At 35.3% G+C, this 23,302-nt stretch overlaps 2 protein-coding genes across 2 annotated transcripts; one reads left to right on the forward strand and one right to left on the reverse strand.

Moving 5' to 3' along the window:
- Positions 1 to 1,316: 1,316 nt before the first annotated feature.
- LOC147412150 (ras-related protein RIC1-like) lies at positions 1,317 to 5,676 on the forward strand. Its single transcript, XM_086456940.1, has 8 exons — positions 1,317 to 1,572; positions 3,706 to 3,778; positions 4,082 to 4,129; positions 4,230 to 4,277; positions 4,360 to 4,431; positions 4,526 to 4,681; positions 4,877 to 4,980; positions 5,286 to 5,676. The coding sequence occupies exons 1-8, from the start codon at positions 1,559 to 1,561 to the stop codon at positions 5,380 to 5,382; spliced, it is 612 nt and encodes a 203-aa protein (XP_086313066.1). The 5' UTR covers positions 1,317 to 1,558; the 3' UTR covers positions 5,383 to 5,676.
- A 1,738-nt stretch (positions 5,677 to 7,414) lies between these two features.
- LOC147412151 (uncharacterized) lies at positions 7,415 to 22,015 on the reverse strand. The gene is made up of 16 exons (XM_086456912.1): positions 21,754 to 22,015; positions 20,552 to 21,306; positions 18,794 to 18,923; positions 18,508 to 18,709; positions 16,490 to 16,576; positions 16,294 to 16,353; positions 16,070 to 16,156; positions 14,971 to 15,042; positions 14,746 to 14,801; positions 14,210 to 14,295; positions 11,260 to 11,350; positions 11,012 to 11,169; positions 10,822 to 10,913; positions 9,139 to 9,219; positions 8,546 to 8,619; positions 7,415 to 7,912 (listed from the first exon to the last, which is right to left on the reverse strand). Exons 2-16 carry the CDS (start codon positions 21,081 to 21,083, stop codon positions 7,837 to 7,839), a joined length of 1,884 nt encoding a protein of 627 aa, XP_086313038.1. The 5' UTR covers positions 21,084 to 21,306; positions 21,754 to 22,015; the 3' UTR covers positions 7,415 to 7,836.
- Positions 22,016 to 23,302: the final 1,287 nt, after the last annotated feature.

Consider the following 23,302-nt stretch of genomic DNA (forward strand, 5'->3'; position numbering starts at 1 on the left):
AGCTGAAAATTACCAGCTTCTCATTGTTAACGGAAGTTTTCAATTTATAACTTTTATCACCATGAAATTTTGATAATCATTGTTGTGCAAATTTTTTTGTAGCTCTGATTATATTCTTAAATTCATTCTCCATACAAGCGCATTATAATTATCAAACAATAAATTGGTTGAGCGAGTTTCTCAACTGATATTTTCAGAGATTTTGGGAGGAAAAAATCAGAGGGATTTTTAGTAAGAAATTCATTTTATAGTAATTTCTAAGAAATTCTATGGTCATTTAAATCATCCAAAGTCTTATATGATTATTCTGTAATTTTATATCAAAAGCTATTATTGTTATTGTTACCATTATTGTTATTTTTTTTTTCATCTTCTTGTTGTCATGTAATAATTTAATTAAGATAAACTGAAAATACTAACGGTTTAGTTGAAATGAGTTCAATGTAGTATGTCATTTGTTTGAAAATTCATGGGTATCTAAAATATTTACCAAAACGTGTGATATGATTGTCAATCAAATTCAAAATGCGATCCATTTTCATATGCTAAATTGGGAATTTGATTGTATCCAATATAAATTAGCTATGAGAGAAATTTTGGAGCAACCATGTCCTAATCTAATAAAATATGAGAATTTTTTAAATGCAATTTTATGAAATTTCTTCAAATTTTGAATGTGAAATTGGATTTGGATCCTACGATTGGGGTCAATTATCCAATCCTTACGAATTATTAAGAATCTAAAGCAATACTCAAAAAGGCCTAAACGTATTGGAATGCATCAAATTTAAGTCCTGCCCAAACAAATCGTAGTTAAGTTCACGGTGGCTTTAACTTTGGATAGGATACTTCTCAAGATTTTCTACCCGTAGCCTATAACCTTCCTAAGTAATTTTTTCCATGAATCGAACTAAAGATGCGGGGCTTAGCCTATAACCTAAATCAATACTTCAAAAAATCTTAGTCTTATTGGAACCATAATTTCAAAACTTGTTCAAGACCAAGATTGAGACATATCGCTCGAGTCCTCTCGATATTGCCCAGTAACGAAATGGACAAACAAGTCATTGTATCGAACGAGATGTAAAATTCACGTTTATATTTTTTATTGTTGAACGAGACATCTTAAACATATTGAAAAACTTGTCCAAAATGACTTGGTCTTGTTCATGAACGAGACGAGACGTAAAAATGAGTTTTCAAACCATGGTTGGAATGGAACACATCAAATTTAAGTCCTTAACCAACGAGGCCCTAAATATCATTAATGCGCCTGGGCATATAAAATGTGCTCGCGTTATATCAGAGCCCAGAGACGGTGAGTGGAAATTCCCTCGTGTTTTGGTGACGAAGCATTCAATGCAACCGAAACCTCCTCCCCATATAATTACGACATTTCTCTCTGGTTTCATTTCTCTGATTTCGAAGGAGATCTCTATTGCCCTTTTTTTTTATTAAATTGTTTTGTTGGTTTTTTACTAATCGAAATTAGGGCTTTGGAAGCTCGACTGATCAATTGAAGTTGGGATTTATCTGATTTTTCTCACAATTTTTCATCATGAATCCTGAATAGTAAGTTCCCTATTTTGTTGGTGGATTTTTCATTCATAAGGCTTTGTTTTGCTTGGATGTTTTGTTTATCGTTTGAAATTTCAAATTATTTCGGTCTAATTTCGTGTAGAAAGAGGGTATTATTCTAGTGGATCTATTTTTTGTGGATCTTGATCTTGTACTGTAAAATTTCTTTATTATATATTTTCTTGATGGCTCTTCATGTGCGTGTATGTTTTTGAAATGAAAAGAGGATTGCTTAGGGTTTGATGTGGTTTGTTGCAATTGGGTGGTTTATTTTTTTGTGTAGTTTTGGAGCTAATTTTGGGAACTTTTGATGATTTTCAAGGGTAATTTTCTTTTTGGCTGGTTAGAAACAAGGCTTATTCTCAAATTATCTTAATGGATTTCTTCAGGAAAGATGGAGTTTAATATTAGAAAGATTAAAAATCCCTTTTTTTGTTTGATTTCATTGCATGGTGTTGTTGGGCATTGTAGTGGTGATTTGTATGCTAAAAAAATTCCTTAGAAGCTTGTCATAACGAGGGAAATTGTATCCTCTTGTATATAGAATAGAGGGAAAACACATGTAAATCCTTGTGATAATGTGCACAAGATCGCTAATCAACACTAGTTTGTAAGTTAACTTACCCTTTCTCCCTTTAGCTTTATAAAGATACCAGAGTTGTAACTTCTTATTGACATTGTCAAAAGAAGTTCTGTTTAATGGGGATGTAACTCTTTGTTTTTCTGTCTTAGTTCCATGAGATCTATGGGTGGGTTGATGGGGGTGTGGTAGGGTTAGTTCTCTTGGCTCAGATGTTTAGTATTTTAAGTGGTTAATGTGCCTTTCACTATTTATGTCCTATTCTCATTTCTTTCTTTTCATTTTTATTCCATTTTCTTTTTAAATTCTCCTTTTAGGAAATTTTTTGCTAATCAATACAAATTCATTTTTAGGCATTTTTCACTATTCTCCTTTAGGCATTTTTCTCTAATCAATATAAATACATTTTTGAATGGGTAATTCAAATACTTAGTCTAAATAAATTTGTTAAAGCTTGATTATATTCATACATTGGTAATGATGATACGTGATTTTTGCTATAGTTTGTGTGTTATTGGTCATTTTTTTTTGGTTAAATGAATGATGAATGGGAAACAAAGAAATTAAATAGTGAACTCCACTATTTGACTCCAGTGATTCCCAAATGAGCTTCCTTCCCTATTCTACCTAAGAGCAAGTTTCAATATCAGGGAGGTGCAGAATTTAGTCTATTGAAATTTTATGGCTTCATGTTTTCCCCTTACGCATTGTTTTTACTGATAGCATCAATATTAAAAAGATTTATTGTCTCAAAAATTGTTGAATAATTCAGCAGTAAGGGGCAAATGATGTTGAGAGAATAAAATAATGTTAAAATGGAAATGCTTTTATGCCTCAATCAATTGAGGAGATCACCCTCTCCATGCTAAAATGATAGAAACATGTTGTAGGCTTTTTGTAAGAGATGCTCAACGGGAATGTTGTAGAGCTAGGTTGAAGAGAAACTGATTAAAATAAATGCTTTACATATGTGGGTTTTCTCAACAACACATGGTAGAATTGCCTGTACTTTTATTCAAATATACTTGTGATGTTATGGATTAGAGAACGGCTAGCTGTTCCAATATGCCTATGTTCTAGTTGATTATGATGGAGACATTATCTTCTTGGAATGTATATTGGACTTGCTTCTAGATCCACCATTCCAACATGGAAATTGATGCAAACTAGTTCATTAGATACAATGTACTCCTTTGTTGTTGTTTTTTGTGAAACTAAGGCCCTGCTTGGTATGTCCAGTAATCAATGTAAAACAAAGATTTGCAAAAATTCTTGATTTGCAAATTGCTAGTGTATCAACCAAGGCCCAAATGTTTATTTTATGAAGTTAAATTCTAATGAGCCAATGTCGCTTCAACATGTCATCCTTGGTAGATTTCTTGATATATAGTTTGTGTATCAGAAAGCAAAGCAGGGTTAATTTTGGATTTATTTTTTAGTCGATGTTTGTTATGTTCCATATACCTTCAAATGCATCCATGTTTAATATATTGCATGTTAAGAATTCAAACATGGAAAAGGAAATTCTGAGTTATTTTTTTATGCAGTGATTATCTTTTTAAGCTTTTGCTTATTGGAGATTCTGGTGTTGGCAAGTCATGCCTTCTATTGAGATTTGCGGTAAAGATTCATCTTTCCATCTCCCATTTTAGTTCTGATTTGGTGGCATTTTTTCTTTCTTTTAGTCACCCAATTTATTTTTCCATACTTCTCTCTTGACATGCCCATGCCCATGGTTTGCAAAACCCACAGAATATAGTGTGGGTTGAATTTATCATGCCCATGCTCATGATTTCAGAGAACTGAGAGCACTTGTTTTGTTAGCCACAAGAGCTATCTTCATGCTCTTGCATGAGGTCTATACATTGCTGACGAATAGCCTATAAATAAAAAGCTCAAATTGTGATTATTTATGCTATGTAGGACGATTCTTATTTGGAGAGTTACATCAGTACCATTGGTGTTGATTTTGTAAGTATATTGACAGTTCAATGCGTTAAAAGAGTTGGTGTTCCAATTTCTCCTTGTTTATGTCATCTTTTTTTATTTTATTCTATCTTTTTCTCTCTAGAAAATTCGCACAGTTGAGCAGGATGGAAAGACCATTAAACTTCAAATTGTAAGCATTCAAATAATTTCATTTCGGAAATCAAATATCTGTGTGCATCCTTGATGGTCAAAACCTTATTTCTTCTGCTTAGTGGGACACTGCTGGACAAGAACGCTTCCGGACAATTACAAGTAGCTACTATCGTGGAGCACATGGCATTATCGTAAGTTTATGCCTTTTCATTTTTTCGTAGCTTTCTCCTTTGCATTGATGCTAGCTACAAATGTTACAGAGCATGTCTTGGCCTTGTTTGCTAGATTGTGTATGATGTTACGGACCAAGAAAGCTTCAACAATGTCAAGCAATGGTTGAACGAGATTGATCGCTATGCGAGTGAAAATGTGAACAAGCTTTTGGTTGGAAACAAATGTGACATGACCGCCAATAAAGTGGTGTCCTATGAAACTGCTAAGGTAGAATTGTTACTAATGCTGCCATTGTGATGGTGATCATTTTCATTCTTTCTATCTGTTCTGATGGTTAAAAAGAATTTTTATATACAATAGTCTCCCAGTTAACATATTTTGGCTCTCATTCTTTTCCCAGTTCTTTTACCCTTTCTTTTTCATTATTATTATTATTAATTTTTTTTCCCACTTTCTCGTAAGGCATTTGCGGATGAGATAGGAATCCCATTCTTGGAAACAAGCGCCAAGAATGCGACTAACGTGGAGCAGGCATTCATGACCATGACCGCTGAGATAAAGAATAAGTGAGTTCTTCCTAAATTCCCGTTTTAGGCATGCTCCACGTATTGGTGTTTACAATGTCTAACAATCACTAGATATGAAATGGATTCTAGTATTATTTTCCTTCTCTTGGATTTGGGCAGTAGCACACGATATCCATAATTTCACCCACAAAGCAATTATGGTCCCCCTCCCCCCTTATTTTATTTATTTATTTTTATAATTATAACAGCTTAGTGACTGACAGAATGATCTCCCAAGTGACAGTAGCCCAATAATCAACTCCAAACCGTACTCAGTCGGGTGACATTTTCTTTTTCTTTTGTAGGATGGCAAGCCAACCAGCAATGAATGCGAATCGACCTGCGACCGTGCAAATGCGGGGGCAACCAGTCACTGAAAAGAGCAACTGTTGCTCTTCTTGATTCTGCTACCTTCTCCAATGTGTATGTGCCTACATGCTTCTGATGGAAAGATATTTGGAGTCACGAACTGCAGGAACATCAACTTCAGGTCATGGTCCCTAGTTAATCCCACACTTCTTGTGTATATAAACAAATTGTCAGAGACTTGTGCGTGGTATGTATTGTGTGCTTGGGCACAAGCCCACCTCTCTCCCCTCCTGTCTTTCTATGTTAAGGATTCTAAAACCTCTGGAAATTGTGTAAAACTCTCTTATCACTTTCCCAAATATTAGTGATTCCTATCTTATTGCATAATTTCTCCCTTGTGGTATTCTATTTCCTTGGGTCTCTTGTTTTCTGAAATAGAGAAGAGTAGACCATCATCTCTTCAAAGAACCATAATTAACAATATTTGGTGTGTGATGAAAAAGCTAAAAGATTTGGCCAGTTGCGGTGTTATGCATCATGAATTCAAGATTATGAAACAGATTTACAGGTTGCACGCATCCATGGGACAATTTCGTCTCGGAGCCACCAATTGTGCTGCTGGTTCTGAAGGGTGGTGTTAACCATAGCAACTATCTTATGATTACAATTCTGATGCTCTTTACAGTTCAGACTACTCCTCGTATTCAAGCTATTAGACTTGAGAAGCATTTCCCACCCAACACAGAAACCGAAAAAAATGGATGGTAAGCAATAAACTGCTCAGACCAAAAACTTTGAATTACAATTACTTTGGATGACAAACCCTTAATTCCTTTACAATGTCTGAAGATATTAATTTTTAATATAACTACCATAACCACCAAAGCAAGCTTAAACAATGCTTTTATAGACCTATAATAGTTTAGCTTTAACCTTACTTTGTAAGATTTGAATTCTTACAAAGGGTCATTGAGCTCACTTTGTGGCATCCGAAAACATGATCCCATGTTTTTGGATGTAAAAATTATTTTTACTGTTGAATTTTAATTTTAAATTTGGGTGTTCAGTAATTGTTCGTTTTCAAAACATTGGATCAAGCCCAAAAAATTGCTTTTTTGAATTTTTTTGGGAGTTTTTCCATGAAATCTAGAGGAGGCTGTGGTGTTGGATTTGCCAATTTGGCAATCCATTTGAGCTCCACCCTTGGTAAGATTTGAAATCTTTGTAAAGAAACATTTACGCTTTTCCAATTAACGGAAAAGAAATACATTTCTACCCACTTCACTCAATGACGCGTTTCTAAATTGGAATAAAAAGAATTTGAATTATGGAACGAATATGATATTCTTTGGAATTGTCATTACCCGTCATAAAAAACGATGAAGGCCATAGTTAAAAAATCAATCATGAAAAGTAAATCTAATTATCAGAATACATCGATCAAGTTGGTTGTTCATATGGTAATTCACCAAATAATCAACCTATAGAATTTGTGGATCCAAAACCAATAATAATGTCCAATTGAATGAACATTTGTTAAATCTAAACCGAACAATTTTATTAAAGAAAAGGAACAAGATATAAGCACAATGAAGCTTGGACCAAAAGAGTATTAGTCCAACTTTGAAGCAGGCAGAACCCTCCCTTGTTACAAGACATGTAGCGTTTTGAATTTACTTCATGCCTCTACATTTTGCAAAAATTAAGAATACCTCATTCGGAAATGCCACGTGAAATCCAGTGGAGAGGGTTCCTTCACAATTTTGAAGTGGGCTGACCGCTTCAAAGTTTTTTCCCAAGAATATACTTCAGTATTACACTTCTTTCCTTCTCACCTAAATGGCTCTAAAATTCATTATGAATCCATAACGATGGACTTATTACAAGCCATGAAAGGCTTCAAAATATTCTACCTTTTAACATTAAAAGCATAACTAAACTAACTTGGCAGACCTTGGTCATTAGATTGAAATGCAATTTTGCGATTGTAGGCTCAAGACCTTATACACCAAAAAACCTAAACTAAACAAAACACATGCACACCCACACTGACACTGTATTAAGGCTTTTACCAAAGTAGCTATGTTCTGGACAATTTTTATTTTTATTTTTTTGAAATATAATATAAACACTAAATAAAGAATTATATATTTATCTCCGACCAAGTTTTCATGTCCTTCACAAGGCCATAGCATGCATTCAGTTGGGTCCAGAATATAAGTACTTCTAATAATGCATCTCAAAGACCCTTCACTTTGTACTACATCTACTCTCCTAGGCCATCTTTCCATGCCTAAGAACAAATATACTCCCAATCTTCCATAAATTTGCTAGGCAAACCACTTATATAACATCATATACATATAACAACAGGAAGAAATCTTCAACACAAATCCCCTAAATCGCTCCATCAGCTTAGAGGAGTAGGGAATCTTTCTCGAGATGTGCAATAACAGCAGAAGTCGAAGATTAACTGATGTTAATTTCCATAGTAGGCATTTAGTTCTTGGAGTGCTTGCACAATGTGGGCAGTATCCACATTTTGTTCTATACGCATCCTTGGTCGGTCATAGCTTGAGCAAGAGTTAGGAAAGCAGAGATTGACGCCCCATGCACCAACGCCCTGCATTGTGACAAAAGATTATAAAAGAAGGGAAAACAGGATTTTCAGGCGCAATGCAATGTCAACTTCTAAAACTCCGTAGTAGTACCTGTAAAAGATTGAAACAGAACTTGGGAATGGACTATTGAGTTATGGAAAAACTAATGCCGAGTGAACAGAGCTTGTATTGCACACCAAACAATCTGGATAACAACCCCCATTCTACTCCAATGTACTTTGATTTGGGGTTTCTGATCAGGTGAGAAAAGCTCTTTGAACTCAAAGGGGATAGGTTAGCAAGAGAACAAAGAAGAAATCAAAGGGCGGTTGCTGTCAAATTACCCAATTTCATTCTCCTTCCTTCTTTTTTTTTCCACCCTTTGTTTCAGAACCCCTTTTGGGTGTGTATATATCCTCATTCGATGTGTGATGTATAATTTCATTAATGATGTGTTATGCAAAGTTTGTGGAAATATAACGTCTGCTTCATGACTACACATGCTTTTAACATCCCCTTAAAATATGCCTAAACTACTTTTGTTCCAACTGAGCATGGTGTTTGAGAGAGAGAGAGAGAGTTAAAAAATGTACTAAAGGGATGGGTTGTGAAAAAATATATATATTGCAAAGGTGATGGGTAGTTTGAGCACTTACTCAGGACTCTCTTTTGAATATCCAAAGTCAGTTGCTGCTTTGATGGCCTTCTGGTATGTCTGTCTCATAGCATCCTGCCAAAGAAAAGAAAGAAACAAAGAGGAGATATCGGCAAATTCCCATTGGAAGCATCACTAAAAGACCAAAAATGAAAACTTCAGAGCCGACATTGAGAAGGCTGCCGCAAATGACGTTTCACAAAGTTCTCACTGAAATTGTCAGAAACTGTATGGATTTATTCTACATAGAGGTATAACTGAAAAATAATGGTTTTGAGATTCCTCTTTGTGCCCCCATCCCGAGTATCAACAGGGATGCCCAAGTTGTGGTGTGTGGATAGGAATTATAAAAGTTCTTCCAAGGTTCACAAAAATGATATCTTTCAGGGTGGGGAGGAGCAAAAGGGTTAGGTCCTAGCCATCTTAATCAAGTCAATGGCCTATATCTCAAGCAACTTTTCCAAATTACAAATATCTGAAATACTACAAAGCATTGAAACCCTTTCTGCTATGTATGGGTAGAGTTTTCAAAACCTCATAAAGATGAATAACAAATGTGAATGGTAAGGATAAAATGATACCCAAAAGCCTTACCTGTAATTTAGTTTCAAATTCCTCAGGAGACCAATGCATCAAGTTACACTCATGATTTAATTCGAGTTCTCCAGCGGCAACCTGTTACCAAATTAGTTACAAATTTCTTATAGAGATTATTTAGAAGATATAAGGTGTTGTATCTCTTGAGATGGATAATGTCTTACGAAGAAGCAAATAGATTCATGAAGTCAAAAAAAAAAATTTCTTTATACAGTTTTTTTTTTTTTTTGGCACAAGAATATACCGTAAAAAAAGAGGAAGCTAAGCAAAGCTTCCCAATTACAAGGGTAGTTGATACATACCCTCCTAAGCCAATGAATCACGAACAAATTCAGTTTTTGGGTTGACCAGATGAACACTTCCATAAATTCTTGAGTTCATCTTTTTTATTTTCTCCTTTTTAGTTACGACAACAATAATTTTAAGAAAAAAAAATGAACTAACACGAAAAATTGGTAAGCCAAATGAGGACATTCTGTTGCGACCAGATTGATTGGAAGTTCAAATATTGTCCAACAGAAAGAGGGAAGGTGGTGAAACAAACCCTTCAAATTGAAAATCTCTACGAAGCTGCCACTCAAAACCCTAAAGCAAAGCCAAAAAGATAAATCATCTCTTTAATATTTCCAATTTCAGACCTATCCAAAAAGTTAAAACATATTAAACAAACTTGCACTTCAATCCCCTATCACCCAAAATCTTGGACTACATGGCCAAGCCCACATATGCCAGTTTTCCAGTCAGAACAGCCTTCCAAAGTTCATACAATCACCCTTGTGACCACACTAGCCAATACAAATCTCTAGACGCCAAACCACTTGAGAACCATAGTCTGCACAAGACCTAATGCCCTTCTTAATGCAAAGTTGCAAGTTCCCCAATTTTTTCTCTTTCAAAAAATTGTAAAATTCTCCAAATAAGGAACTGACCGATTAAATTGGCAAATCAATGATGTATCAGTCAATAAACAAATATGATAACATTTTCACCCATTCACCCTAAAATTTTTCTTTCCTTCGACATTCAAATCTGAAGAACAAGATGAGGAAGGATTTTTAGGGAGGTTGAAGATGATGGGTCTTGGTAAAAAAAAAACCCAAGAACATCATTTTTATAATCCCCAAAATTTTCCAATTTTTTTCAAAGCTTTCCCGAAATTATCTGGAATTGAACCCCCACAGAATAAATTCCGAATCCGAACTTCGTTACTTTGTCCTAATGAACTTGGTGTAATCCTATAAAAACCCTCCAAACCCCTTATACATAACCTCTGAAGTCCTTATTAATTGCTCAACCATCTCAAAATTTAAGAAATTTGCTTTGCTGACAAGCTCAAAAAAAGGAGGGTCGAGTCAAATTGGAAGCTGGAGAAGAACTTGTACCAAATCTCTACACAATCTTAAACCTGAGAACTGTACCATAGACAAACTAATCCACTCTTCAAAGCCACATCCACCATGCCAACCTTCAATGATATAAACCCACAACACATGGGTCAAAAGACCATCAATGTCACTTTAGCATATAATATTGACCAAGAACTGACAAAGTATACAGAAAGTCAAAACAAAGTTCATAAATTAAGCACTAAATTGGGAAACAAGGCCAAATAAACACAGGAACAGAAATAAATGTTCATCTTTCAGAAGAGAAGTAAAAGTTCAGAAGATTTAATCGTACCCCTCCAGCGCCAGCAGCCTTCGCTGGGGCAATCAGAACATTAGCTTTTCTCAGTACATCAATTGCTTGAGGAGTACAAGGCATATTTGAACCTGAAACTCAAATGGTAGCACAAAATTACTAATTACTAAATAAGAAAAATCAATGAAAAAGGCAAGGAAACACGAGGCAACCCATCCAGAACTACTACCTTCTATCAGTATACGACAACCAGAATTAAGCAAATTAACAGCATCAGATTGCTCGATCTCATTTTGTGCTGCACAGGGAAATGCAAGATCACACCTTTCATTCCAAGGTTTGGCATCCTCATAATACTTAGATCGAGCATAAGTTTTAGAATAGTCTCTGTAAATGTAAGAAATATGAACCAAGTAAGCTTAAAGTGACTAAAAATGCAGATTGATAAGAGAAGAAAAGTGGTAGCAAGGAACAGACCTCAAACTTCTTTGTTGAGTTTTGATATCCCTTATAAGTGATATTTTCATGTAGTCAAATCCTTCTTCATCCACTAAATAGCCCCTCGAATCTGCAAATTTAAGAAACACGGTACCATAACATGGTTGACTTAGAACCATATGATAAGATATCAGATAAGACCCTTATTGAATCCCAAATCCTAAACCCACAATCAGATCTGGTCATATCAGATTCGGGTCTGATATTGTCCATTGACAGACCCAGGTATTAATATGACATTTGGTGAGAGAGAGAGAAAGAGATTTTTCTGTATCATCAAGTTTTATTTTTATTGTTTTGGTTTATGAGATAATTGATTTTTTTTTGTTGGTCATTGTCAAATAATCGATTGTGTATGCATTGTCAAATACCCTAAAATACCATCTACGAGGTTCATAACTGATCATCGGCCCCATAATCAATTATGATATTGGTTAACAAACTTGTTGGTATTTCAGGTTTCTGCAATGCATCGTACCAGACACCACGTGACTGTGTCGGACATTAACACATGTGGCTGTGTCCTTGTTAAATAGATGTTTGCATGTTATTTTGTCTATAAAAGCTTCTTACCTGATTTGGAATTCCCAATATAAGCTTAGCAAAAAGTGTTCAATATAATAATGGCTTGCTTGTTTCCAATGGAAACAAGCCAATGAACTTGCTATTAGAAGCCTTACATCTTAATTCCTAGGCCATTGACCACTATGTACCAATAACACGGCCCCAATCAATGTAACTCCCCAAAAGTAAAGCATGTTAAAACCCTAAAAGAGAAAAGCAACTATTCCAGTTCTTGAGCATTTTATCATTTTTTAGGAGATTTTACTAGACAAATGACCAAATGATCCTTAAAATGTAGAACCATAGTATTAAATTTTGAAATATTTCCACGAAATATTTCCATTTCGACAAGTTCTGCACGAAATTTAACCAACAATTTCTTTTTGTATATATTTTGGTGGAAATCACTATTTCGTGAAATATTTCGATGAATAGTGAAGTTCGGCCGAAATTATCATTTTTTTAGTTATAAAAATGCAATATTTTGGTGGAAATATTTCGATGAATAGTAAATTTCGATCGAAATATTTCCTTTTTTTTTTAAAAACTTATAATTGCTTTTAGGAAGAACTTGTAAATTACATATAGCATTTACTAATAAAAATTGCATAGAACATTCATCCATTAGTATAAATCAATTATAATTAGTTAGTTATATATGTCATCTTATTTTAATCTATTCTAAGCATAGTAGTACGTTTATATAAGCACGCATACAATCAACCATGTTTCGATTAGTTGGATACATTAGCAATTTATTCATACTTATTCAAAAAATAAAAGAAATATAATTACACATGAATGCAATACTTAATAGTTTCTTCATTTTAATGTCTTACATATTAAGTTGTATGTAATTAATGCAACATTATTATTCTTATTTCCACTGTCAACCTCTCGATACATGTGCGTATGTGTAGCAAAATGTTGTTGATATTCAATTTCTCACTCCATATGGTAGTTTATAGTATTTTGATGATTTAATGAGTGTGTTTTAATGCCTATTTTATCGTTTCCTACGGGGTTAATGAAAATTTCATCAATATTTCTGTCATTTCCAAAAAATGTATTCATTTCCACATTCATCAAAATATTTCCACAAAATATTTCCATTTCCAAACTAACCAAAATAGACATCGAAATCATAATTTATTACCTCATGTAGAACTATACTAAATATTGCAATAAGTGCCTAGAATACCCTAAAAGAATGTAACTTGCACTTTACAAAATTCCCACACGGTGGTGAGTACATATATGCAACTTTTAGAAGATACTCTTTGAAAGCAATCGTTTTTAGGGACTTTGGTAAAAATATCTAAATATTAGCATTTAAACATTAGCAATGAATGAGCAATTGTTTGTTGCTTGGTGTCAAACTTTTCATATAGTGGAAAATGACCATATGCTTGGTCTATATATCATGATCATCCATGCCCGATCCCAAATATTGGGGCCAAGAACATAAATCCCGTTTCAACATTCAGCTCATCTCAAGTCATTTCTTCATCCAAGGCATGTGACTTCATGTTCTTTACTTCTTACCTCCATCCACATAATTTAAGACCTTTCTCACTCTTCCAAGGCCTTCGACTTGCACCAAACCACTCATTTTAACCTAATGCCATTTTGGCCTCTTTTCTACATGCCCAAAATATCTCAATCGTTTGTTCTTATTTTTTATCTCCTATTAGAGCTATTCCTAAATTCCCTCGCATATACTCATTTTTATATTTTAAACCTCCATTTTTCAAGAGGTCAGAAGTTTCATAATGAGCTGATTTTTGTGAGGATGACATCCTAGTGAGGATAACATCCTCAAAAAAATAAACAAAACAAAAAAAATCTTCAATTCATATATCCCCAAGCTTCAGAGTGGTTCCAAGCGGCATAAGTAATGCAAAAGATAGGTAGGTAGGTATGTAGGTTGGTCGGTAGGTACACTTCTCATCTTTTAAGTGCAGATTTTTTTTCCTTTACAAGACCAAAAGTGAGAAGGGGTGCTCACTTCCCTCTGTATCTAAATGGTTGTTTCACTGAAGAAAAAATACGTCAGGTTGTTACAATGCATCACCCAGGCATAGAACAGATGTGTTCACCAAATCTCACAACTGGCTATTGCAGTCTTGTTGGGGTGGAATCTAAATATGCCTTAAGTGGAAAAGTTGAAAAAAATAAATTGTGAGACCTTATTTGAAAAAAAAAATGTGTAGTCTACTGTTGCCAAGTTTAGTCCCAGTGCAGAGATTCAGTAACACTCGTAAAGTTCAATAAGATACATAGCATTCCTGGCAGAAATTTACACGACTTATTTATTCTACCGCACCTAAACTTTAGAATATTATCCTTGGCATCCAATGGTTACCTGATATTGTAACAGGGAGAGCATCATAAGCAAGAAGTTTCTCCACAACATGCATCGCGATCTTTCCAGAACCACTTACCACACATCTGGAGTTAAAATTTTCAAAAGGATCAATTAAGAAAGAAAATCAACATAACAGCATCCTGCTATACTTAAATTCAACAAAATGAAGCAATTCCTTTAGTGATTCAATCAGTAAATGTCCACAAAAAATCTTATTAAAATACTTTTACACCAATGCCCATAAAAGTTTTCTATATTCAACAAAAATGAAGACCAAAAAGTAAGTGGAAATCATATCCAAAATATAAGGGACCAAACATTCACGACATGGTCAAAGATTCATTTAATTGGCATGGAAATTACTTTAAAAAAATGGCTATAACAAACTAGTATTCACTTTAGAGGTATAGTAATCACGTATCTTTAGTAGTCACTAATTATTCTACCAACGCAATAATGCTAACAAGAAAGCAATTTGTTAGTAAATAAATCCTATCAAAACTTTGTATAAGCTTCCAAATCCAGTTAGAAACCTTAATCCCTTGAGTTCTTTGTTCATTTCTGCAAGTATAAGCTGTGCGAAGAAAACCTGCAGAGAAGGCGTGGAAATTTGTGAGATTGCAAGATAAATAGGAGAAAACATTATTCTAAGAAATGTGTATATCATGGACACTATAAAAAACAAATGCTGGCGAACAAGGAACTCCTTGACACATAAAAGTAATATCCACTAAAATAATTTGGGAGTATGAAGTTACCAATCCATAGCCAGTAGCTTCAGTCCGAAGGCTGGAACCAGACCAGAAGATCCTTGGCCCTGTAAAACTTCCCTGCATAAGTAAAACATACCTATGAAATCTTAAAAGCAAGGCCCCGAAGGTTGATTTCTATGTACATTTATTGAAATTGAAATAAATGCTACCTTTATTCTATATAGAGATAACTAATTTTTATGAGAATGTAGTGGGAAAGAAAAGGTACCCCCACAGATACAAAGATGAAAGAAGGGAGAGCTTGAAAGAAAAAAGAAAAAAAAAAAAAACAAATTAGTAAGCATTACCATTCCTTGCTCAATGGTTCAACTGTGGTATGAAATGCAGAATATGGATGGGACAAGCTTTGCCATTTGATGTGGCAGCTCAGGTCTCAGAAATGCAGTGCAGTATTGCACAGTTCTCCACTTAAAAGCTTTAACTTTGTTATTGTATAAATGCCGATTTGAATTAGAAGTTTAAATGGAATCCAGATTTTTCAAATTCAGGTCAACTTCTAAAAAGTTTAAATATTTTCAAAATGAATTGAAATTTTGTGAGGACACACGTCCGTGTCCTTGTCATGCAGGTGAGAATAGTTAGATATTCACTTGTCCTCTAAGCAACTTATAACTGGAAGAAATGACCACAAATACAATTCTCGATTCATGGTGAATAGGCTTGTGTCACTAATAAAATCCTTAGTTTCATTTGATAATCATCAAAAAAATTATAAAGATAAAAGAAAAAAAGAAGAAATATAACTAGGAAACGGATTCCATTATATGTATTCAAGCATTAGAATAATGCTGAAGTGACTCAAAGATTGACCTAATTTCGCACTTTGCTGACATGGAGGTGTTTACGAACCATAGATGCTTTTCATCGAGATACAACTTACAAGTGAAAAGCATTGATGGTTCTGTGCACACCTCCACGTCAGAAAAGTGCAAAATGAGGTCACTCCAGCACGACTCCAAGCATGAATATACACCATCAGTTGCCAACAATAATATTTTTTATGATAAAGACATGGAATAAGCAATTTTGATAGATGTTCTGGTAAATGGCGTCAGTTGTGCCTTGAACCCATGGTTACAAATACCTGAAAATGACCAGCTAGACGTCTATATTGTCCAAAGAGGTAACCCATCTCCCGTGGGCCCACACCCATGTCTTCAGCAGGAAGATCCTGTATTACATATCATAGAGAAAAAAAAACACACACACACACACATGCACTCTTAAGTAAGATTCTTGTTTGATGGATTTAACACATGAAAGCCTGGGGGTATGAAAAATAAACATCAACAATCTTTATTTTGTTACCTGATCAGGACCCAAATAACGATATAGCTCACTCATGAAACTTTGGCAAAATCGCATGATCTGCCAACATTGGTTTCAGATACATTTATGAGAACCTCACCCAGGACACTTGGAAAATCCAAGATTTAAAAACTCTGCAACTGAAGGTAGTAGTCCTTATCAAAATAAATAACTCCTAGAAAGAACCAGCCAATACCTCATTATCACTTTTTCCTTTTGGATCAAAATCACTTCCTCCCCCAGCACCTCCAAGTTTGTATGGTGATAAAGCATTCTTTAGAGTCTGCAAAAAATAAAAAGATCGAAGTATAGACAAGCACTTTGAAGATTGAACTCGGTTCTCATCTAAATAGACAAGACCAGAGAGGTGAAACAGGCTTCAGTGATACATATGACAATGCAAAATCTTGTCATGAGAGAGTGTTAAACAGAGAATTTTCTACATCACCCTTACAAATCTAAAACCAACAAAACCCAAGCAAATATGCAAAAGGTGGTTTCATGTTCATTTTTTATAATTTATAGAAGGAAACCAAAATTTCAACTTGTCAAACAAGATGTTTTTATTTTTTAATGAATTGTCAAGCAAGATTTGTAAGATCAAAGTTAAGAATGGCTATGTTGAGTAAGTGGTTGTCACTTGTTAAAATATGAACCAACAAGCGTTGGGTGTTGTGGTCAAGGCATCCCTTCAAAAAGGGAGAGGTATTGAGTTCAAGCCCCCTCGTTGGCCACCCACAAGGATTTATCCCTACTTACCTGGTATGTGTGGTTTGTGAGGTATTGCATGTACCCGGGGAATTTGGGCGAGATATGGTGCTCAAAGAGGCCAGTTGCCTCGCCCTTGCTAGCCGGGCTTATGGGTCTGGAACCCCCATCATAAAATAATATTAAAAAAACTGGTTAATATATGGAGAAGAAACTACTTGCTTTGGAGAAGAGTCACTACCTCCAAGTATAGAATAGAAATTTATATTGAGGCATTAGAATGTTGTTGGGTAATAGTTATAACTAGAAAAGATATGGAGAAGAAACTACTAGCCTCTGGAAAAGAGTCATTACCTCCGAGTACAGAATGGATATCTACATTGGGGCATTAGGATGGTGTGCTTTTCCTCTAGATATTGCCTTTGGACAATTGTCTGGTGCGTATTTCCTATAGATGTAGCCTTTGGAGAGGTATTGAAATGTCTCTAACATATTTTTCGTATGTATAGGGAGATGTGTCAGGGTTCACTAATGGGAAAAACCAACTAGTCCATGACCGTGCGGTGATGATACCACTTCGGATTTTGGATTTGGTAGGAATTTGGAAGATTCGAAAGTGGATCTTGTTGCAAACTTCTTGTCTCTCTTGATCGTTACTTTCCATCCCTATTGGTCGATGATATGCAGATATGGTCGCCTACTTGAAAGGCATGTTCACAGTCAAAGAATTTTATGTGAACCTTGACTCCTCTTCCTGTTATTCTTATCCAGCTGCCTTCATATTGTGATCCAAAATTGCTTTCTTTGCTTGGAATGCTCCCTTGATAATGACCATTGATCATCTGATCAATCAAAAGATAATCATTGTTAATTTAAGGCCAATCATGGAGGCCTTTTGCACCTTGAATACCAATGCCTTCTCCCCTAAAGATTTTTATATGAAGACTTATTCCCTTTGCATTTCTCAGGGGTATTTGGAATGAGAGAAATAAAAAGGCCTTTTAGGGCATGGAAATGGAGCTTCACAAAATCATCATTGGTATCAACTCTCTCTTGTTTTAATAATCTAACTTGTTTATGATTGTATTGTGCATTTCCATGAGAATAATGTATACAGATAGGAGACTATTGTTGGGGAGGGTAACTAACTCTATTGTTTTCTTCTACCTGGTAGGTCATTTGGACCTCATTGGTTCTTTTTGTACATTCTGCTTATGCTTTTAATAAATCAAAAAAATAAGAACAACAATGGTCCTACTAATCTCGGAGACCGTTGAGTCATTGAACTGGAATATACACAGGTTTTATGATTATTTACAGCAATAAATTTCATGGTGACCATAAAGGGGCACCTACCTACATGTGACATGCCTATTCACCATAGCACTCAAAAAAAAAAAAAAAAAAAATTGAAAGAAAAAGGAAGACAGGTATAATGAAGCTATAGGCACTTTGGATACATAAAGAGAAGGAAGAAAAACCTTGAGCGTTGTTAACAAACAATACCTGTTCAAATCCAAGGAACTTGGCAATACTTAAGTTCATGGATGGATGATAACGGAGACCACCCCTACATGGACCCAATGCCTGGCTAAATTGTACACGAAATCCTCGATTCACATGTGTTTCTCCCTTGTCATCAATCCATGGCACTCGGAAGACAATCGCTCTCTCAGGTTCTAACAAACGCTCCAGGATACGGACATAACTGAAAAAGAGCCCAATTTGTAAGATTTGCATGGCCTTTGTTCTGAAGCCTACTAAAAATAGTCCTTCATAATGGTATACTCACTGAGAATTTTTTGCTATGACTCGTTCTAAAGAATGAATCACTTCTTGCACTGATTGAATGAACTCAGCCTCATGAGGGTCCCTTCTTACCACAGCTTCAATAATTGATCCAGCAGTTTTTGAAGTAAGAGCTTCATTAAGAAACATGACACAAAAAGACGAGAAATTTCAGTAAATTAGTAGAAAAATCTCCACAAGGTATGTTGCTAAACTTTAAGAAAACAGCAATGCACAACAAAATTCTTTAACTCAAGCACCGGATGCAAATTTTCCGATGAAAGAAAAATAAATCTATGAATGAAATGGTTAAAGCCAAAATCTCCAAGACATCTAGTAAATACTGCCATCTACCCACCATTATGGAGCAAAGTAACTCAAGATAAGTCCACAATTTAGACTACCATAGCCAGGTGTCAGCTAGCTTAGATGGTAAAATCCATGGGTGATGATACCATAGACCTGGGTTCAATGCCACCAGTACCAAATTGCTGATCTCATTAAAAACAGGCTTACCAATAAAAAAAATAATATAAAAAAGTTCATAGAAAATTGAATGTAGACAAAAGTGGTAATAACTGGACTATCACAAGGTCATCCACCATCATGGATACAGTTGAAAGGTTGTCAACAGCTAGGGCATAACCTTGCTGTGAACTTCCCAGTGCAAGAACAACCCCTCTGTGGAACGACAATCAGGGACAAGAATTGAAATAGACCCTTCAAGAATCCCATATAACATATTCGAGAGAAACATTTGGCACTCGTTTAGGTCTAACCACTCCAGAATGGCAACTAAGTGAAGAAGACCAGCAACACCGCAAGTCCATGGAAAACTAATGTAGACACAAATGATAATAACCAGATTACCAAGAGGTCATCCACCATTATGCTGCAGGTTAGCTAAGGCGGTGAGAAGGTATTTGGCATGACCTTGTAGTCGGCACCCCACACAAGAACAACCCTGTTGAGTGTATATTTTCCTCCACTCTCGGGTGTGTAATAACCCACTTCAGCCCCGTGACCCTCTTATATTAATAATTCTCCCCCTCTCCAACAGATCAGTCTTTTGGAGTAGTTGGCTGATTAACATGGTATCATAGCACTAGGTTCGTATAGGTCACAGATTCAATTCTTTCCACCCTTATGAGTGGGGGGGAGTGTTGAGTGTATATTTTCCTCCACTCTCGGGTGTGTCATACCCATGTTAAGCCCTGTGACCCTCTTATATTCATAATTCTCTCCCTCTCCAACAGATCAGTCTTTGGAGTAGTTGGTTGGTTAGCAAACCCCTCTGTGGAAGTGGAATCTGAAAGGGAATTGCAACAACCCCTTCAGGAACACCGTCTTACATATTCGAAATCAATAGATTTGGCTCTCTTTTACATCTAATCACCCTAGAATGGCAACTAGACCTGATTGAAAGGAAAGGCCATCCATATTACTGTTCAGAATCTTGCAATACGAAGGGTGGCCTTTCCTGAGAGGGCATTCAAACAGAATAGATATGAGGGATCAAGGATAAGGCATCAAGATATTTCAACTGTTTTCATTTCATTTGAGCATTTTAAAATTAAGGTTTTGTTAAACAGAAAATTCAAGTAGCTTAGTAATTTTGGCTTTTCCAGAGTGTTAACAAAAATTTATTAGAGAGAATGACACATGTATAACAAGTGAATATTTGCAGATAGAATAAAGGGTGAATTCTCATTAATCCATTCCAAACAAGTCTAAGGAGGTACGGTGGAACAAACTAACTAACCTTTCACATATATGGATTTATCGACGATGGTTAAAATCTTATCCTTGGACGCCATCTGGAGCCGAAGAGCCTCCTTGTGAAGTAGACTATTGTTGTGTTCTTCTAGTGCACTCATCTGCATATTCCTACTGCCTTCATTTCCATATGGATTCCTCCTATGTTTCCTACCATACTCCCTACAGACAGAGCAAAATATCCTCGCCGTACCTTCCTTGACATCAACGTAAGCCCATTTGTAGGTATCAGCCCATTCCTCCCTCCATCTCTTCACCACTTTCTTCTTCTTTTTCTTCTGTTGCACCCTCTCTTGTTCTTCGTTTTGGTGGTGAGGATCCATGAGCATCTGCTTTTGCTCTTCGTGTTCTTCGTTGGCGTGTTCTGATGGAACAACACTCATGAGAGGTGTAGCAAACGAAGGATCGTCATCTCCGGGCCCAATCTCCAAATCAATCTCCTCCCCAATTTCCCTCATCACCAAGTGATGTCGTTGTGCTTGTTGAATCAAATTGATCTCATCCATTGCAGAATTCATCTTTATATACCTCCTTAATAGCAATTTTCAGCATAGCAACCTTACCCACCTCAACGATTCCTCCCTTTTTGGATCAAACCCGCCGACCTCATATCTCCACTCGACCAAAAGTCTAGCGATCATAATTTAAAAGAAAAAAATACCAATAAAATAAAGATGAATCAACCCTCTCAAACTAATCTGCAAGTTCAGATTTTTCCCTTGTGTTCCCCGACAAAAATCTCTGCAAAAATTAAAAAATTAAATTAAAACCCTCTCTAACAAACTCCTAACAATTCTCAGTTTTTGAAAACTACCCACAATAACTTTATTTTCCTTCTTAATACAAAAACCCCATATCTCACTACCTCTAAAACTCCACAATTTCTACTCGAAAACAATAATTAGCAAAACCCCACCCGAAGGAACTCTAAGTGGTCCGTTTTACTGTAAATTTCTTCAATCTGTAACCCAGTTCAAAGTTCAAACAATTACCAAATATCCCAATTTTCCAATTTTCATCAATCCGAGTAAAGATTAAAGAAAACCCCCCAAGCTTGAGTAGTATAAACGAAGAAAAAAAAATCAGGCAAAAAAGGAGAAAAAAGATCGGATTTTTTTTGCTTAATCATCATCGATGTTATCGAGAAAATCATCAACCACGCTGAAGGCAACAGTGAATATTACACACCTTTGAATCAAAAAGGAAGATAGACTGATAGAGGAGATAACCCAAGTTGCAGTTTCAGTTGTTCTTGCTGACTCGCTCTCTCTCGCTCGCTCGCTCGCTGTGTGTGTGTGTGAAGGAACGAAAATAGAAAGGTGGAAGCTTTGTTATGGTTCCTCTTCTAACTAGAACTGCAAAAATGCATTTATTTGCCTGCGAAAACTAGAAAACATCGATGATGAATATTTACGATATGCGAAACATGTTTGATGATTTGCGCTGGATGAGGAAGACCGAACCGAATGATGGCAAACATCGAATCGGAAACGTGGATTCAAAACTCGGTTTCTTGCCTCGTCCCGGACTCTCGCTCATTAGTTGTGTAGGACGAGTCATCTCGTCTTGCGCGATATCCATTTAACTCGGTGTACAATTTATTCAGTAGCATATATTTTATACGCAAATAATTTCAATCTTTTTTAAATAAGGTAAATTATAATAGAGAAACATTTTCCTTACTAACTTAGCAAAGATTTTAAACCTTACTAAGGGCTGTTTTGATCAAACAGATTATCACATTAGCAATCCAACACCACAACCCTCTACATTTCATCAAAAATTCTGGTTCAATATTTTTTTTTCTTAAATAATTTTTGGGGGGACTTGATCCAAGGATTTGACAATGGATGGCTATCAAACTTCCACCTAACTTTAAAATTTAAAATGAAAATTCAACAATGAAAAATAACATACATTTTTTTAAAAATAAAAAATAAAATAAAATTTCCTAGAATTTTGTCCTCTAAAGTATTTGATCATGTTTTTTTGTCACAAGGTGAGCCCAATGACCCTTAGTAAGGTTGAAATCCTTACTAACTTAGTAAAGCTAGTCAGCCTCATTAGAATATGCTTAATCACTTCTCACTAATATGATGAATAAACATTTAACTATAAAAATTAAAAGAGCTGTTATTAACACAACAGCTTTTACCGATAACACATTAACCTATATGTTAACAACTCAATTTCAAGGGATTTTTTTTTTTTTTTTTTAAATATGCGCAACTTCTGCCCAAATTCCGATTTTGGCACATTATTCATTTTAATTGTCAAAACATGCACGAATTCAAAAATATTAAAAGTGACAAACTTACGAATTCGTAGATACACAAAAGTAGACAATGTACAACATGTATGTTTTGGCAATTAAAATGAACAATGTACTAAACTTGGTATTTTAGCATATTCGACACATGAAATGGTAATTCACCCCAATTTCAACATGGTTGGTGTGTTATAATTAAAGATTTGTGTGTCGATAGAATTTCTCAAAATTAATTATTTTAATTAACATTACAAAATCCCAATTATCTCGGTTGAATCCTACAGAGTTGTCTCCATTGTCTAATAAGATAGTGTGCATGAAATTAAAGGTTGAATATCCTGGTACCTTGATGACTTCAGATATGAGGCATCTCAAGCTCGGTTGAGATTTGAAATAATGATTGAAAATCATTGGTCGAGTTTACCACTAATTTGGATACCCCTTGTTTTTGTTAAAACCGATTGAATC

Source organism: Akebia trifoliata, chromosome 1 (assembly GCF_017979445.1).
Source record: "Akebia trifoliata isolate Shusen 1 chromosome 1, ASM1797944v1, whole genome shotgun sequence".
In the NCBI taxonomy this organism is placed as follows: Eukaryota; Viridiplantae; Streptophyta; class Magnoliopsida; order Ranunculales; family Lardizabalaceae; genus Akebia; species Akebia trifoliata.